Source organism: Ascaphus truei, chromosome 3 (assembly GCF_040206685.1).
Source record: "Ascaphus truei isolate aAscTru1 chromosome 3, aAscTru1.hap1, whole genome shotgun sequence".
NCBI lineage: Eukaryota > Metazoa > Chordata > Amphibia > Anura > Ascaphidae > Ascaphus > Ascaphus truei.
In genome coordinates, this window is record NC_134485.1 from 20,509,459 (window position 1) to 20,528,187 (window position 18,729).

The 18,729-nt window shown below is 40.7% G+C and overlaps 1 protein-coding gene across 2 annotated transcripts in view; it reads right to left on the reverse strand.

Moving 5' to 3' along the window:
• Positions 1-223: 223 nt before the first annotated feature.
• Positions 224-18,729, reverse strand: part of PCP4 (Purkinje cell protein 4) — an 87,305-nt gene continuing 68,799 nt past the window's right edge. For both annotated transcript variants that reach the window (XM_075593715.1, XM_075593714.1), the window contains exon 3: positions 224-602. In XM_075593715.1, coding sequence (XP_075449830.1) covers positions 472-602 — 131 coding nt within the window. In that variant the 3' untranslated portion in view covers positions 224-471. The remainder of the gene's footprint in view (positions 603-18,729) is intronic.

Consider the following 18,729-nt stretch of genomic DNA (forward strand, 5'->3'; position numbering starts at 1 on the left):
TGCCTCTGAATTTCCCAGGCAAGAGTTCTAATACTGGTGGCTGCTTCTCTATCACCGCTTTAAATCATTTCATGCAGGAGCAATGTGATCCTGGCTTGGAAGGGAATAAAAGAGATTCCTAATACCTTCACAAAAGAAATCTTAAGCTTGCTTAGACTCCAAGTTCGGCATTTGCTACGAATTTTATACTTTGAACACATCAACTCACAACAAAACGCTCAAGAATATTTGAATTTCTCATCTTAGCCATGTGTTTTATTATAACATCACGTAAAATAGAAGGTTACAGATTGAACAGGTTTTGAGATAAACATAGTGAGCTAGTCACTCACGAGCTCAATGGTTTATGTCTGCCTAATGGGCTATAAATAGCAAGAACTTCTGTACATGCATCCTAGATTTTCTTAGTTTCCTGGTGAATCATTCTATATTTTTTTTCTCATACAGTTATTCTACAGCGAGAGGTAAGTCCTACGAGTCGTCTGCACCCTGCTTTTTCTTTTGGAATTTTCTGAACTGGGATTGTATTGCCACCGCTGCCCGCTCTGTCTCTGGGGCATCCATGTCTATGTCAAAGTCCTCTTGGACTTTCTTCTGGTCATCTGTCAACAACAAAAAAAACAACAACGTTGCATTAATATCTACTCAGTGTACACGTGAAAGAGAGATCTATGAGATCCAAAAAGTTCTGTACATATTGTTGCATCTTTAAGGAACCATTTTGTTCAGCAGTTAATGCAGAAGTTATGCAGTAATGCAGTTAAACTGTACAGTATCACAACCCAAAATAAACCTACAGTTCTTCAGAATATTGCCACTGGAACGTGTTATGTGAAGATTTTGGAGAGAGTAAACTAAAGGAGAAATGTGCAATGAAAAATGCAATGAGAAATACAGTACTTTTGTAACGTGCACTATAGGTCATCCGTGAACAACTACATTTGTAACGGTTATTTTTGAAGCTTGCTCTCTGTGTTCTGCAATTTCACTAACGCGAGTTATATCGCTGTAAACTAAGTCATACTAGACAAACGGAGTTTCAAAACTGAGCAATTTGTACGAAAAAATAAATCACACAATTTAGGATCTCTAAATGCTTTCCCTTTAATAATAACGGGTTCCGCATTCCAAAAATGACCATTTGTCTGCTCATTTGCATGCGATTTCCCAGAATCCCAGGCTGCAGTGGAAGCATTGTATGGTAAGAGATAATGGGGGAAGACAGGGTTGCAGACATGTGAATGTGCTCACAAGTTATATTTTTATTTGCTGTAAATATGACCATTGAATTCATACTAACTCAAATGCATTTTCCCCTTTTATAAACATTGCTTTCTACATACGTTGTACAAATATATGAAAATGCCTCTGCTTGGTTGAAACTTCAGGTCAAACAGCTGAACAGAAAGCAAACAATAAGAAACTGATGTATTTTTTTTTTAAAGCCTTTATTGCATATCCACCCACGGGAGTAAAGTGAATTATGTGCATGACAGGCTATACAACAGGAATGTGTACTGAAAACAATTTAACTGTATACCATGAGTGTATTGTTTCTTAAATAAGCAATCATATGAGGAAACATACTGCATAGATATCACTAATGTGTTTATAAACTCCCCTGGAAACTTTTTCATCTCAATTTACGGACATGTTCCTCATATAAGGCGCAAGGAGCAGCTCCGTGAGTAAAGACTCTGGCTCTCTAAGCAATGACACTGAGGGGCCTAGTCTTTAAGCCTCGATAAGCCACGTATCGAGCACTTATCGGCCAAAATGCCTACTGCTATTCAGTAAGCCTCCATAAATGAGCGGTAAAGTCATGAATCGCCAAATGTTGCAGCCGTCATAACAAAATCGCCGCTTTGAGTCCCATTGGAAGAAAAATGCTACATGAAATTAAGTTGTTATTATTAAATTTGACTAATTCTAAAACGAAATGCTTGAATATACTTAGGATATGGGGTCAAACTACAAGTCCTATGGTACATGGCACAAAATGCATCTGAAAAATAACACTGATAGGAAGGTTTCTTTTTTCCCTTTCTCTTTAAAACATTTTACTGACCCTCATTTAAAGCGACAGTTCCCGTTGGATGTATGTTTTTGATATCTGCTTAAAAAATGATCTTGAAGTGTAGACTGCACTTTGCATTGTACAATTATACTTCTCTTCGTGTAATAATATACCATGTTTAATCAATAACAATGGCTGATAGAAGTATCCCTCCTTCTACTATGGCTTCCTTCACTGTTTTCAGGGAGTCAGAGGCCCCAACCTTTCACCCTTCAGCAACTTTCAGAAACTCTAACCACACCCCATTTTATAAAGAAACAACGCATTAACCCCTTTGCATCCAGTGGTAATGCCATGCCTATTTATATAAAACAAGGAAAAGGGTAATCAGCGCCAGGGGGTCACTCCTAAGAGGGAGAGTAGGCTGTGGTAAAAAAGCCGCCGGATACATGCACTCGCTGGTAGATAATGGAACTCGGGCTGTGACAACAGCCTACTCTCCCTCTTAGGAGTCACCCTCTGGCTCTGTTACCCTTTTCTCTGTTCTAAATATTTAAACCCTTAGTGCACCCATCTTTTTACCCTTGAGCTGAGTGGGTGCCCCTCTGCCACCCCTCCCAGTCTGTCATGCATATTTATATCTCATATAAACTACAGTAGGTTACTTAATCCATTTAGAGCTCTATAGATGCCAGACAATTACTGAACCATATTTATTTAAGCAGTCCATTAATTCATACTACTGTACATTCACGCAGATTCAGTGACAGTGAATCGTGTGTAGGCAGAATCACGGGCACAATAATAAACAATGAAGGTGGCAGATTCGGCAGAACAGGAACAACTCGTGTGTGCCCTGCTACTACCATGAATGGCTGTCTTGATTTAGTACAATATAGAGCAGTCTCCTGTGTCACTCAGAAACTCTGTGACAAAAGTCAAATAGACATTTCAAGTCTTTTTAATGATAATGCACAACGTTTCAGGGAAATCCCTTTTTCAGGTGGACACATGACTATACGCATTATGTCTGTATCATTAAAAAGACTTGAAATGTCTGTTTGACTTTTGTCACGTAGTTTGAGTGCCACAGGATACCGTTCTCTATAGAAGTCTATGGAGCGATTTCTGCTTGGATTCTCTCTTTCCTGGTAGAGTACCAACCGTATTTTGAAATGAGTGGAGTGCACCCGCCATGTTTCGATTCTTTATTTTTTTATGTTTTTTATTTAGTATACTCCTATAGCATACAAAGGATTGTGACTGTTGTACCTCTGGGTGAAAAAAAAGGATCAGATATTTTTTGATCTTCAACATACATACACCACAAAACATTTGTGAATCCCTGCTGTGTACTTTTAACCCATTATGTGCCACACCATACATACAGTATATGTTTGTGTTTACAAGCTTGTGTGTGACCTATAGGTAGCTGCAAAGGCAAACAAGATATTATCTTGCATTAAAGACTACTAAGTCCTAAGATATACCATATGTCCTCGATTGTAAGACGCATCATCGATTTGGCCCTTATTATCGAGGTAAATAACTTTTTCACTTACCATGTATTGTATTGTATTGTATGTCTTTATTTATATAGTGCCATTAATGTACATAGCGCTTCACAGTAGTAATACACGTGGTAATCAAATAAATAACAGATAATATAAATAACAGATCATGGGAATAAGTGCTTTAGACATAAAAGTAACATTAAGGAAGAGGAGTCCCTGCCCCGAGGAGCTTACAGTCTAATTGGTTTCAGGAGAAGTCCCATGTCAGCGAAGGATGAAGTGGGCGGCGGCGGCAGGAGAGGTCTCACGTCTACAGATGGATGAAGAAGGACAGCGGGTGGGAGTGTGGCGGCGGAAGGACAGGTCCCAAGTCTGCAGGTGAATGAAGATAAGAAGACAACGGGAGTGCGGTGGGGTGCGGCAGCAGGAGATCATAATAGCAGGAGAGCTGAGCAGGAGCAGAGCGGCATAAGGGAACGGCTTGGGAGGTGCACACTGTAACCGGAAGTCAGGCACCGGTCAACTTCCAGTGTTACAGTGTGCACCTCCCAAGCCGTTCCCCTATGCCGCTCTGCTCCTGCTATTATGATCTATTAGCCGCCTCCGCCACCGCACGCCCGCTGTCTTCTTATCTTCATTCACCTGTAGACTTGGGACCTGTCCTGCCGCCGCCACCGCACTCCCGCTCGCTGTCCATCTAAAACCATCTGCAGACGTGGGACCTCTCCTGCTGCCGCCGCCCGCTTTATCCTCCGCTGACATGGGACCTCTCCTGAAACATGTTAAGTGAAAAGAGGGGGTTAGTACTGTAGACACTTAAAAATATTTTTTTTCTTAAATACATCGATTCTAAGACGCATCCCGATTTCAGACATGTGAAAATCGAAAAAAAGGTGCTTCTTATAATTGAGGAAATAGGGTAAGTGAATAATTAGCCTACAGTATATACTTATACCGTTAAACGTAATATAAACATTATCCCCTTTGCTGATAAAAATGGCTGTGCCAGTGTTCTCTGGGATGTGTTGAATAAAGTTCAGGTAGGAGTCTATCAAGAGGAAAGATAACATTAGTTTAATTTATGACTTTACGTGGCAGAAGAAATAATATTGACTGGTTCTAAAGAAAAAAATTGTTGAAAGAAGAAAGATTGAATTTGTCACGAAAAATGTAAAGACTGCGGATCAGCCTTTTCCAATATCCTTTCTGAGTTCAAACAAGATTAAAATTCAGTAAAGAACGTGTAATGGAGATGTTAGAGCCGAGCCCTGAGCTATAACAAAGAACTAGGTTGTAAGAGAAAATGAGGACAAACAAAAGCAACAAAGGGCTCGAATGTACTGTAGAAAAATAGGCTACCGTGCATGAAAATAAAAACTCAAATCAAATACGAGGATAGTGTTAAAAAGAGACAAAATAATGGCATTAAAAAGAAACACCCTGCAGTGGAAGCAATCTTTGTTTTTATGTTGCGTAGATACATTGATGAAAAGCAAAACACAGGTCTGAGCGAGAAGATGGATGCATATGAAAGCTACAGATGATCGATATGATCAATCAACGCAATCTGAAATGAAAATGGGGCAATCAGGAGAAAATGCATGGCCAAGCTCAGTGTATTCGATAAGTGAGGTGCCTGTAAAAAGTCAACAATCTTCTTCTAGAAGTAGGGTAAAGGTATAGCAGACAATGGGAATTTCAGCTAAATAGTTTGTTAGGGAAGGTGATATGGGAAGGTATTGGGAATGTCAGTACAAGGAGTGAGTGAGCCTAACACCCGCATGGTAAGGAGTAAAGATTTGGGAGCAGGTAGTGAGGGAAAGCGCATGGCAAGGAGCCTACACTGAGCTACAGCTCAGAGGACCAGAAGAATATCTGTGGAATTGTAAAGGCAGCAAGACAAGAGGCAGGTGTAATGGTCCACCTAGGGACAAATGAACTGACTAGTAAGGAAGTTAGACGGTAGTGCGGCAGGAATGAAGGGAGATTTTTGTGTATTAAATATTTCACCAGGAAAAAAAATACATTCATAGTTTCCTCATTTTAAAATATTTCAAGAGCACAAGCTCTTACTCAGGTAGTCAGTGGCATGTCTAGCTAGTATGTATGGTTGAGGAAGAGGAGGGATTTTGATTGTTAATGGGATATCAGCCTATATAAAAGAATTGTCCTGCATCCATATTGGAGTGGGACTAGGATCCTCACCAAACAGCTTAGTGGCGTCATTAGCAAGTTATTAAACTATCTGAGGAAACTGACATGAGTAAGGATTACTCTGACTTCCCCCACCCTCAGCAAGAGGTAATGCTTGGGCTGGAGCTTACAAGCAGAAAATATATCCAAGGGAATAGAGGACGACAGCTTCAATGGAAAAGAAGATCAATAACACACGCAGAAGTAGGTATACTAGTGAAACAGGAGGCAATAGGAAAAGCCATAAAAAGACTTCAGGCTGTGTGAGCAAATACTCGTAGTTTGGGAAATTAGATGCATCTAATCTATATTATAGTAGGGCCTTTGACACTGCCCCACATAGAAAACTAGGGTTGCCAGGTGGCTTCTCCAAAAATACTGGCGAAAGGTGTGACACGCTTGAGACACACATACTCACACCTCTCTCTCCACTCCATGCTGTTTCCTCCTCTCCTTGGCCTCATCCTCAGGCTCCTGACACCTCCTCCTGATTGGCTGCTGCTGAGTAATGCAGCCGTTGAATAGATGAGCAATTGGTTGAAGGATAAGCGATAGAGTTGTGGTAAAGGGGGTTTATTCAGAGGAGGGAAAGGGGACCAGTGTAATACCTCAGACATTAGGCAACATTACACATGTTCTGGAATAGAAAGTATGCCTTTTTGCAGAACTGCAATATCATTGACACTAGTGATGTACCGAGCCCAGGGTAATTACCCGGTACCCAGCTTACCCAGCACTTTTTCAGCTACCCGGACATTAACCGGACCGGGCAGCAGGGGGCTGGGCCCGGAACCAGGTAGGAACCGGTGCCGGGTTATGTCACTGTAAATGAAAATACTTCATCACTAACCTGCAGCAGGCTCCGGAAGGTGAAGAAGACTGGTGAGGAAGACCGCGGCGACATCTGGGAGCAGCAGCAGAGGTCCTGGTGGCGGTAGCAGCAACAGAGGTCCGTGTTCAGCCGATGGAAGCACAACACACAGCTGATACCAGTGTGAGCCGGGGAACCATGTGACCTGAGCAGGAGCGTTCCTATTGGACAGCCGGCTCCTCCCCGGCTGTGTGCTGTATTCCTGCTGCTCCGCCGGCTGTACACAAACTTCTGTTGCTGCCACCGCCATCAGGACCTCTGCTGCTGCTCCCAGATGTCGCCGCAGTCTTCCTCACCCTGCAGGTAAGTGCCGTCCGGGTAACTGGGTACCTAGTCGGGTAAAATTATTACATTTGCCCAGTTTTCAGAAAATGTAGGACCCCGGTACAACACTAAATGCCACTCCAGGTAGGGAGGGACGGGGTAAACAAAATGATTAATGATCTAGTTAGAAGAATGGACAAAAGTGTGGCAACTACAATTTATTGCCAAAAAGTGCAAAATTCCAAAAGCAGAAAACAGGATTAATGGCACTATAATGTCAACTACTATAGAGAACTTAAAAATAGCCACGCAACGTAACAAAGCAAAAGGGAAAGCCAGCCGGATGTTAGATTGTAGAGGCAGTATTCGCAGCAGAGAGAGAGTTACTGATAGCACTTTATAAATCGATGGTGGGACCTCACCTACTGCAGAGTACTGTGTCCCATTCTGGAGACCAAATCTCCAGAGGGACATAAATAAATGAGATTGTACAAAGAAGAGCTACTAAAACTGTGCATAGCATATTAAAGTGTGAATGGTTTGCATATTTAAGGTAGAGAAGTTCTAGAACAATGCTCCATTCTCTAAAGCTGGAGGGTGTCAGGCTCAGGGAAATGTGAGGAAGCACAGCACTTCTCCACAGAAAGGGCCGTGGATTCATTGAAGAGCCTCCAAACTGAGGTGGTACAGTAGATAGTAATACAGTATGGGAATTCAAAATGGCTTGGGTTGGGCATAAGGCAATCCTAAATATAAAATTATTCCAATGATAAAATGGGATCTGATGTTTTACAGCAGATAGGAAATGGGTGGACAAGGCGAGTCTAGCGATTCTTTTCTGCCTTCAAATTCTATGTTTCTAAAACTTTTCGCATATAAGGTCTGAGATACAGTAACAAAGGCCATTATTATTTATAATGGCAATCTTCAGGGATAAAGATTTTCATACAGGTTAAGATAGGAAACCGGTGAAGGCGCCGGAGTAAGTGCACCATTATGTGCTTATTACAAGGACACTCTGAAGGACACACAAATGACCTTGTCCTTTCAGAAGCTTTGCAGCCTTCTCACTTTTGTCCCTCATTAATATCTGCTGGATAGATACATCAAACTAAATGTCCTTGTTAGGTAAGCAGTTATACATTATTTACATTGCAATTACAGAACACTTGCATTGAAAAGCATTACAATGTTATTTTAATGTCAAATTGATTCTATTACATAGGAATCATGCAATCGTTTCTGGTCACACAGTAACCAATTCCCTTTTAGCCCCGGTATATTAAACCACAAAATGGTGTGGAGCAGAAATAAAGATGATGAATCGATACAAGAGGACAAAACAAACTGGAAGGCACTGATAATGTCGGGAAGAATAATTCAGTTTTCATACAGAAATAGTAAGAGGAAAGTCTAAAGTAATGAGTCGCTTGATAGTTTTATTTTAAGTTTTCTTTTTGATGTTAGAAAGCCCTTTTATTTGATTTTTTTTTTACGAGGAACCTTTCACCAAGTATCTGATAAATGTCGTCCCAGAGTTATTAGTTTCAAACTTGCTCCTAGCAAATTTTTCAGTTTACCTTCCTCCAAGTCTGAGTCAAAATGAACAATGACAGTTCTACCAAAAAACAACCTTCAATCTCTCTTCCTTCAAGGGTCATTGTGAAAAGCATTTTATAAAAGGCTCTCTTAAATCCAGTGAGACTCTCACCTGCACCAAAACCTACAGTAAAATTGCAATTTAAAAAAAGATGTGGATTTATGTCTTATCCATGTAAGGTTTATCTGCGATTCAGGGTTGAGAAGCTTTTTCAGACGGAAGAACACTGGTGCAAAGTAAGCCATGAATACAATGAAGCCATGAAGGAATTAATCTGCTGACTTGTGCTTTGCCAGAAAAAAATATTTATGCAGAATGAGCGATTTTTAACATGATTAGAAAATGATGTGTTTACACATTTGGGACCTGCTGCAATTAAGAGAAATTATTTTTAATAATACAATAGCTTATCAATATACATTTTCCATTGAAAATGAAATATGAGTAATGGTTTACATCTTATGCCATGAATGTGGTATAAATGAAACGCAGAATAACTCTGGTTTAATTTCACTTCGATTGTGAACTCTTCAGGCAGGGACTTATTTTCCTAATGTCTCCTGTTATATGGAAGCACGTATTCCTATAACGTCACATGTACTACTGCTGTTCAGCGCTACAGTATGTGCATGGATGGTGCTATATAAATAAAGTTATACATACAGTACATACATAGAATTGCTGGATTAGTAAATGTTAAACACAAATTACACTTGCAATCTGAAGGATAATTATCCTTAAATCTATATTGCTGTGTCTACGCAACGTGTATTTTTCTAGCGATCTTGTAATATAAATATACTGTAAATCCTTTGGTTTAATGTTTGTACTGTATGTCAAAAGCAGAGATGTGTTAATGTCTCCTGGTTCAATTTGCAAACGTCTTTACAATTTGAAATTTTGGAAATATTCGGATTGCTACTTCTTCATTTGGGCAACTTGACAAGGATACCAAGTCATTAGTCAACTTTTACGGAAGTGACCAAGGGGACATGGACTGCACCCTCAATAACAGTAATATTGTTCATATTATTTTATTGTTATACAGCACCAACCATGTATTCACTGCTTATAATAATGAGCGCAGTTTAAATCACATGAACCATGTATAGAATTCAGAGAAAAGAGCAGGAGAAGTATAAATACATGATGGTTATTAAGGGGATAATATAATATTTAATTATTTATGGCAGGAATATATTGAATATCAATGTATAATTTATATAACAATGTTTTACCAAGAAGTAATACATTGAGAGTTACCTCTCATTTCCTGGGCACAGAGTTATAACAATACATGGTTCCATTAAAAGAACAGATGTTATACAGTCAATTCACAGATATTTCATGGTACTGTAAACCTGGCATCTACAGGAAAGGGGACAAAATAGAGAAAACAATGAGAAAATTCAAGGCCTAAAGGACTTTTTATGGCATTTCCTTTCAACTTCACTATTTTATTTGTTACCCCAATTTTTTTTTTACATTGTAGCTGACGCTTGGGTGTGTATAGAATATGCACCTGAGGTACCGCTACCTTCACGTAGGACTCTCAAGATTAAAGGCAGGAGATACCTTTGATGCTTGATTACGTAGATGTGGGCATATTTTTCGACAACGTTTTCTATGTGAAGGGCCACGTGACCTTGCACATTGACGGAAAAAAAAACCCCTCCACATTTTACCTGGTTCTTGAACTTCAGAAAAACACTTGCACATTCTTATATCATATCTCCAGAAGGACATACATAAATTAGAGATTGTGCAAAGAAGGTTAACAAAGTGATGCCTGGTTTACACATCAAAGGTTACATAGTTACATATAGTCTAGTACAAGGGTGCTCAACTCCTGTCCTCAAGCCTCCCCAACAGGTCAGGTTTTCAGGATATCCCAGCTCTAGATATATACAGCTTAACCCTGTTATAACGTGATCCGTTACAAGGCGGATCCGCTTATAACGTGATGCAAGCGTGGCTCCCATTTTACGTATTTATGAATACTTTACAACACGATTATTGGCGTCTTAAATACTTTGTTGTACAATGCATACAATTGTACATTATTTCTAACGCGATCCGCTTATAACGCGATGTGATTCTTTGGACCCCAAGCACAGCGTTATAAGGGGGTTGAGCTGTATAACCTGCTCTAGTAGATGAGGTTGCAAAAAATATATATGTCCATCAAATTCAACCTATGCTAAATTTAGACAACAAATACTTATCCTAATGTATATTTGTACTTACCGTATATTGATCCAGAGGAAGACAAACAAAACCCCCCCAGTTTAATAGCATCCAATGATATCTCATTACGGGAAAAATAAATTAGTTCCTAACTCCAAATAATGGCAATCAGATTCCCTGGCTCTACATCCTTCCCATGTCTACTTATTTGGTATATCCCTGTATACTTTTCCTTTCTAAAAAGATGTACCACCTTCTTTTGAATATATTTATTGTATCCGCCATCACTGTCTCCATGGGTAATAAATTCCACATTGTAACTGCCCTTACTATAAAGAACTCTTTCCTTTGTTGCCGGTGAAATCTCCTTTCAGGAAAGACTAATGGATGGCAATATGTACAGCTTAGACCAGGGGTGCACCGACTTTTTAGTCTGCAACCCCCTGCCTGCTCTCTCCTACCTGCTCAACCGCCCCATCCCCCTTACCTTGTCTCCGTCGTTTCTGACATCATGATGTCGTGACCCCGCGTTGCCATTGCAATGCAACATCGTTTGACCCCCGCAGCGTCATTTGACGTCGCGTCGCCAGAAGCCGCCAGAGTCAAGGTAAGTAAGGTATACAGAGGCCTTGTGCGCTCCCCTGGCGTTTAATTTAAATGCTTTGGGGAAGAGCGCAGGGCCTCTGTAAGCGCTGTCCGCCCCCCCCAGAAAATCTCGTGCCCCCCTGTTTGCGCACCCCTGGCTTAGAGGAGAGAAACAGAGGGGGATATGATTGAAACTTTCAAATCTGTCAAGGGTTTCAAGAAATTACTGGAATAAGGTATATTTCAGAGAAATCGATGTGCCAGAACAAGGAGGCCAGGTTCTGGTGCTAAAGGCTGGCTGATAGGAACCACTTAGCTTGAGTAGTCTGCCCATTTTCCTACCTGCCACTAAACTCTACAGTATGTTGCATTAAAACATCATGAAAATACTAAGGGACCTTAATAAGTACATCATGGAAAAAGGAAAGGATAGGGTCAAAATAATTTAATTATTTTCTCAGAAAAATAGACGAATTGAAAAGAAAGCCATAAGACATTTTTCAAATGGGGCCCCAGAAGCTACGCCAGAATAGTTCCACTGTATCAATTGAAAAATATATTTTAAAAGAATATTATGAAGGGTTGTTTGAATAAACTTATTTATAAGGACTGTAAATGGTTTCTGTTTACAAACGTCTCAATTAGCCAACAAATCATGACATGTATTCTACAAATGACCATAGACGTGGAGTGGCATATTTCATCTCAAGTCTCCCCGTAGCAAAAGTAAAGGCAAAATCAGCGCATCAGATTTATCACCGAAAACTAAACCCCACTGATTTCTCTGGCTTTCATTTTGTTTAATATATCTGGCCCTTTTTTTGCATGAGTTTTCCCCAATTTGGAAGCAAAACACTTTGACAAAGATTGATAACAGCTATTTTTTATTTTTAACATGTAGTAAACATTGGTGTCAAGTTAATCTTAATACAATAAAGATAGCTCAAATTGTGCATTCATTGCAAGTTATTGGGGTTCATTGGCAATGACGTGTTAACCGTGCAGGTAGCACCTTTGTAGAATCTAAAGTAGGAGAATGACTAAAGATTTTTAATGTGAAAAATGAAAGAAAAGTGCCGCAGAACACGCCTGTCTAATTTAAGGAATAGATTTATGAGCATGTCTTCAAAATGCAATTGTAAAACGTATTGTGATTTTATTTTTCAATTTAACATATTCGCTAAATATTTCGGAGGAGCCCACATTGCATTCAGTTTCGCATTCTCGCACAAAATGTATAAAAACAAAATGGGAAACCAGTGGTGGAGAAAATTGTAGGAAGACTGGAAGTTTATAAAGGACCATGTGTGATCGAAAGGGGGTGCTGCAGTAAAGAAACGAGCCTCAGCTGACCCTCCTCCTCCCTAAAACCGCCTTCCAGCATCTGGACACCCTTGTACATCTTGCCCACTCCCCCCCATCCCCCACACCAGTTATCCCTTATACATGGCACTGTTCCTTCTGGCTGACCCAATCCTCTGCTCTCCTGGCTGCTAGTCAATGAGGCCGCTGTAGGCCTCCATGCTCCCCTGACACCCTGCTGCTCCACTCCAGCAGCAGGAAAGAAGAGGCTGTGGCCAGTGAAGCAAAACAGGGGTAGGCTTGAATTGGTCTCCGGCCCCACTAAGATGTGTCCTGCACTCTGAAGCGTGAGGCGGGGACCCTTTACTGGCCAAGTGGTTTGACGGGCAGGAGCATCACCAACCTTGAGGGAAAAAGCTTTGAAGCCTTTGAGGAGCTTTTGGCAGGCCAGGACATCCTGCCATGCATGGCAACGTCTCCCTCGTGTCTCTAAATATGGGCAACTGAGTACGAACCCCAAAGACCACTGTTCTCTGATAGCTTTAAGCCCTATAGAGTTTATTATCACAAAGAATTGCTTATAGGGCAAGACCTGGTAGTTTGACAGCAGACTTACTTGGGGACTCTCCTTGGAGCATCTGAACCCTGCAACTATGCTTGGCACCAGGGATCCCTTCCAAACCTCATGGACCTATAAGTCCTGCCCAGAAACACCAAGCTGCATGCTGTCACCTCTCTGTAAGTTGTAGGAACTTGTATGAGCTCTCCCCTTTATTTTACTTCTTACTGACTGTATGTCATACATGTACTGTATATCCCTTTTGTGGAATGTGCATTTCCCTCTTAAACCATTTAGTTTAATATCTCTGTTGTAGTGACTGAGTGCTAGCCCACATGGTTCATTGCATATTTATTTTTGCTTGTGGTACTTATGGTGGTGTGTTGCTAGTGTGCTTTCTGAGTCAAGTGCCCCTGAATTTGCTGAGGTCCTATAGATAGTCCACAGAAACCACTTGGTAAAAGTGTAGACAGGGAATGTGTTTTTGTGTTCCCAGTTCTCTTGTCAGTGTTTTGAGGTGTGCCTTCTAGTATAAATTGAGAAAAACCTCACTGTAACCCGTAATGCAGACATCTGTGTGCTACCTGGGAAATAGTGGATGTACAGACAAAAGTACACCAGGGTACAGAGAAGAAAGAAATCCCTTAGTTGGTGCACCACAGATATACCTTCTAGTAGCCTCCAGAAACTCCCAGGGAATAGAATCAAGGATGTGGTTCCCTTTGACAATATATAAACAAAAATGCAGCCCGCACTCCAGTATTTGTCCAAAAAAGGCAGGTGCATATTCCATAAGAAATAAACAAATATACGATACTGTTTTCACGAAATCAGCAGACAGCACTCAGGTAAATGTAGTAAATAAGTATATTTTAAACAAAGCACAAAAATCCAACGTTTCGGTCCAAATATGAGACCTTCCTCAACATACACAACATAAATACCCACAAACCCAGGTGAAGACGATCAAATTAGCATACAAACAATTGCCAAATAATTAACCCAGAAAAAATCTTGCCAAACCTATGTATCCAAGATCTCTAAGGTGCTGCACCAGCCATAATTTAATGCATCCGTCAGCCATCTTTAATCACAATATCTGACGCATGCGCAATGCAGTATAGATAATGAAGACACGCATGCGCGGTTCGGGTGGCCAGCTAGACCCAGTGTGTCCCCGTGTGAGCGCTATACGCAACAAGCTGTGGGAGTCTCAATCACTATGCCGAGCCAAGCAGGAAGGTTGCTAGGCAACCCGTAAGGACGCGGCGGCCATCTTAAATACCACTACGCCACTAATATAGCTGCAATAAACGCAGACTAAGTAACTTATGAGCTGGAGTAGAGCATAAAAGAGTCAAATGGGGCAGGAATGGATCCAAAAAGTGAGAACACCTAAAGTGTATAAAGGTGATGGGGAAACATATGAAATATACATAATGAAGATGTAGCCTAATGTAAGTAAATATTAGCAGATATCTAGTTGATGCTTAGAATAGATTTCAAAGATGATCAGCGTGCCTCATCATAAAGGGAAGAAAAAAAGAAGAGAAAGAAAAGCACAATAGTGAAGCAAGTTCACAAAATTATATGTGCACAACAGATGGTGAGATATGCACTTACATGCGAGTGCCTGCGTTCAGGCACGTAAAGGTTTCTTTAGATCCTCCACCTCCAAGATGTTATAGAAGGATTCGGGAGCCTTTTTGTTAAAAGTCCAACTTTTTTCTATAAAAATCAGGGTACACTCACATTGACAGTGTAATACAGAAGACCAGTTTGAAGCACTTTAGCTTTTTTCTCCGGTTCCTGCTACTCCCGCCGCTGATACAGTCGGCGTTCTGCGTTACTTATGGTTTCTTGTGCTCTCCTGAAACTTACCCCTGATGAAGAAGGAACACCTTTGAAATGCGTAGGGTTGTCGTTGGATCAGTTTCAGGAGAGCACGAGAAACCGCAAGTGACTCCATCTCACTAGACCCTGGGCTCTGGAAGCAGTCACACAAAACACTGTTCTGGACATCAATACCCCTCCTCGTCAACTGTTTTAGATTTTCTTGTCTCTCCCTACAGTGCCACTACATGTAAGGATCGCCAACATGGATGACCCCTGACTTTGTTGCCTCTTCCAGCAAGGCCACCAATGCAGGAAGTCAGCCTCTATTTGAGCTGGATTGCTCACACCTGTCATCTCTCTTTATAAAGCTTCTATTCCCCTCTCTACTTGCCTGTGCAAGGTACTCCCTACCTTGTCTCCTGTTGGAACCTCTGGTTGCTGTTTTTCTTGCCTCAGACCCCTGCCTGCCTCTGGACTTCTCTGCCTCACTCCAGCCCTGACGCTGGAACTGTGACCACAACCATTCTACCTCTCCCTGCCCTGACCCTGAAACTGTGACCTGTACTCAGCCACTGCATTATCCACTGACCCCAGAACGGGACCCCACTATTCTTACGGATTCAGGATCTAGATCCCAGGTACGGGGACCCCACTATTCTTATGGATTCCGGATCTAGATCCCAGGTACGGGGCCCCACTATTCTTGCCTGATTCATGCATTTTCAGCAAACAATTGACACATCTGTAGTAGTGAAGTACTTCAGTAAAACTGCTGTGGATGGATGGAGTAGACTTCCTGTTGAGCTAGTGGAGAAAAATATAGTGACATTATGCATAACGGCTAGAAAGAGACAGAAGGCCTTGCATATAGATAAAAGGGCCAGATAATGTTATAGCATGTTGGCCAAATATTCCTCAATCTGTCGTCGTTTTTTATTCTATTTTTTTTGGATGCGTACTGAAGTTTATTTCAGACCTACCTGTTTATTTGCATAATTAGAACAGAATATACCATGAAAATAGACATGCACTCTAAGATGAATTCTGGTATTAATTGAGAATTTTTTTATTTGATGCCTCAGTAATTGGCGACTTCACAGAATAGGATACTAAAGACTAAAGGGAAGACTGCTGCTAATGAATGTCTTTGTTTTTAATACGTTGGTTTCCAATTTACTTTTTTGATGAGCCATACGTGACTGCAAAGAGTCTAATGTTCTACTATTTGTACACATCTTCAGAAACAGTTCTGAAAATACCAAAGCATTGGACAATCTACTGTAAAAGGCCACAACAGACTGGAACTTGCAATGATTCATTAATAAGATAACCAGTTTTGCTATGGATCATCTGGCGGTTTTGATTGATACTGATGAAAGCTTTATGGTAAAAGGAACAAATATTGTTTTTTTTATCAACATAATTATATACCAGAAATGTTTACCAATGATGTTGTAATGGAGTTAAATTGATATGGGAGTCCCCGCCATGTCCTATTCTGGACAGCGCCCATGCGAAGAGATGACTTTAAAGAAATACATAATGATGGGACATACAGTAAGGGCGTTCCAATTGATCTCCTAGTTATTATTGCAAGAGGCAAATGTTATCATTTATCAGGCCAAATCATTTTTCTCTCACTGACCTTTACATCTATAATGTTATATTTTTTTCTCAGCTGTGAGAAATGAGCTTTAATACTGAAAAAGAAGGTTGTTCTTTATGAGTTGTAAAAACGTTACTGCCGCTCAGGGAAGGTGAAATTGGTTTATTAATCTTCTTTTTTTCCCCCCAGTTGTAATAACGTAACAGAACAGCAATATTCTTCCCGACACGTGATTACTGGTGTAGTTCAGTCCTCAAGCCCCCTCCCCCCCTTCAGCACTGGTGGCTTAGAGGCTGTCTAAGATTGAGCCTCTGATTGAGCCACCTGTGCTGAAGCAGAGACTGACTGAGCCAGTGCTGTGCTGAAGCTATGACTAATTGAGTACCCTGTGCTGAATCTGTGACTGAGCCACCTGTGCTGAAGCTGTGACTGATTGAGCCACCTGTGCTGAAGCTTTGACTGATTGAGCCACCTGTGCTGAAGCAGTAACGGATTGAGCCACCTGTGCTGAAGTAGGGATATTCTGAAAACCTGACCTGTTGGGGGTGGGGGGCTTGAGGACAGGAGTAGAGCCCCCTGGTATAGAAGAAAGGCATTAGGAATATTAAAGAACGACATAATGAGAAAGATAGACGCAGTCTTCACAAAATACTTTTTCAAAACAATTCCTACTGTGTGGCATTTAGTATTGATTTGTTTCTAGCAATTAACTCTGTGGACAAACTGGCTGTACTTGTATTGTTCTTTTATTTACAAGTTAATTTCGGGTTGTGATCAATTATTTTTTGATAAATTACAGTGTATTACGTGTATCACTTCTAAACCCTTCTTGTGGTTAATAATAACAATTGGAAATAGCAAATAAAAATATCACTTGTGAGCACATTAACATCTCAGACAGGTCTGAAAGCCGGCTTTTTGCCATTATCTCCTGGAATACAGTGCTTCCACTGCAGCTAGGGATTCTAGGAAATGACATGCAAATGAGCACAATGTCACCTTTTACTTCATATCCATTTTACCATGGACTCCTATAAGCTTATGCCTGCCACATGACACAGCTTTGCAGCACAGCCAGGGTTAAATGAAATACGAAGCAAGGGAACTACTGTAGTTTATATATGGACCATTAGATTAGGGAAGCCTGATTTTTTTTTTATCTTCTATATTTTGTTTCAATTAATTATTTCCAGTTGAAAATATTGCGACTTGTTATCGTAAAGTAAAATCAACACCCCCCCCCCCACCTGCATCCCCCCACAGGAGAAAGAAGCTTCAAATTTAAATATTCAGCTTTCATCTAATAAACTGATATATTGACATTACTCTAATAAATCTAAAACACATTTGTACCGCAATTACCAGTTAGTCGGTTAATTTTGATCTCGGGTCACACTTGTGGCCCAATTATAATTTACTAAAACACGTAGACTGCACTTAACTGTAAAGCTACAGTGATTTAATACGGAATTGGGGTTGAATATAATAATGAAGGTCCTAGGTGGAGTATCAATATGAAATCAGTCAGTGAATGACATTAGAAATAATGTAGATAAGGGCAGACGGGGAAACAGCATGTGGGTGAAATCCATTTTCTATTTTAAATATATTTCTCTTTTACCTCTTCTCAAAAGACAGCCCTAATTGTATTTCTCTCGCCTGGATCCAGCCTGACAAATCTGTGGAGAAGTGAGAACATAACTTTCCATGCATAATATTACCTTGGCCCATTTCCCTCTGCAATGACTACTTTGTACAGATGCAGCGGCCATTATTTTAACAAATCACGCGGTGTATACCTCGGAAGCCCATGTCATGGCGCGGGATTTCTTCCAACCGTACCGCCTTAAGACACGAGTGCATAAAATGGCATTTTAGTGTTGTGGCTTTTAAACACCTGAAATTGACACAGTAGCACAGTACTGTACACAATTCATTCATTGCATTTAATTTCATTGCATACAATCCATGAAATTCAAACAAAGCAACCTCGATAAACGCGCGTGCCTGGGGCGATTGGACGCGTTAATGCCTCATGGAGAACAGCAGCGCACACGAAAACTACGCCGTGATTTCTTAAAATAATGGCCGCTGCATCTGTATGATCGTGTACAGATGCAGTAACACCGTCATTAGCAATATAGTTTATATTACATCAAAGCACAAGCTTATTCAGTCCTGGGTGTTGTTGAAGT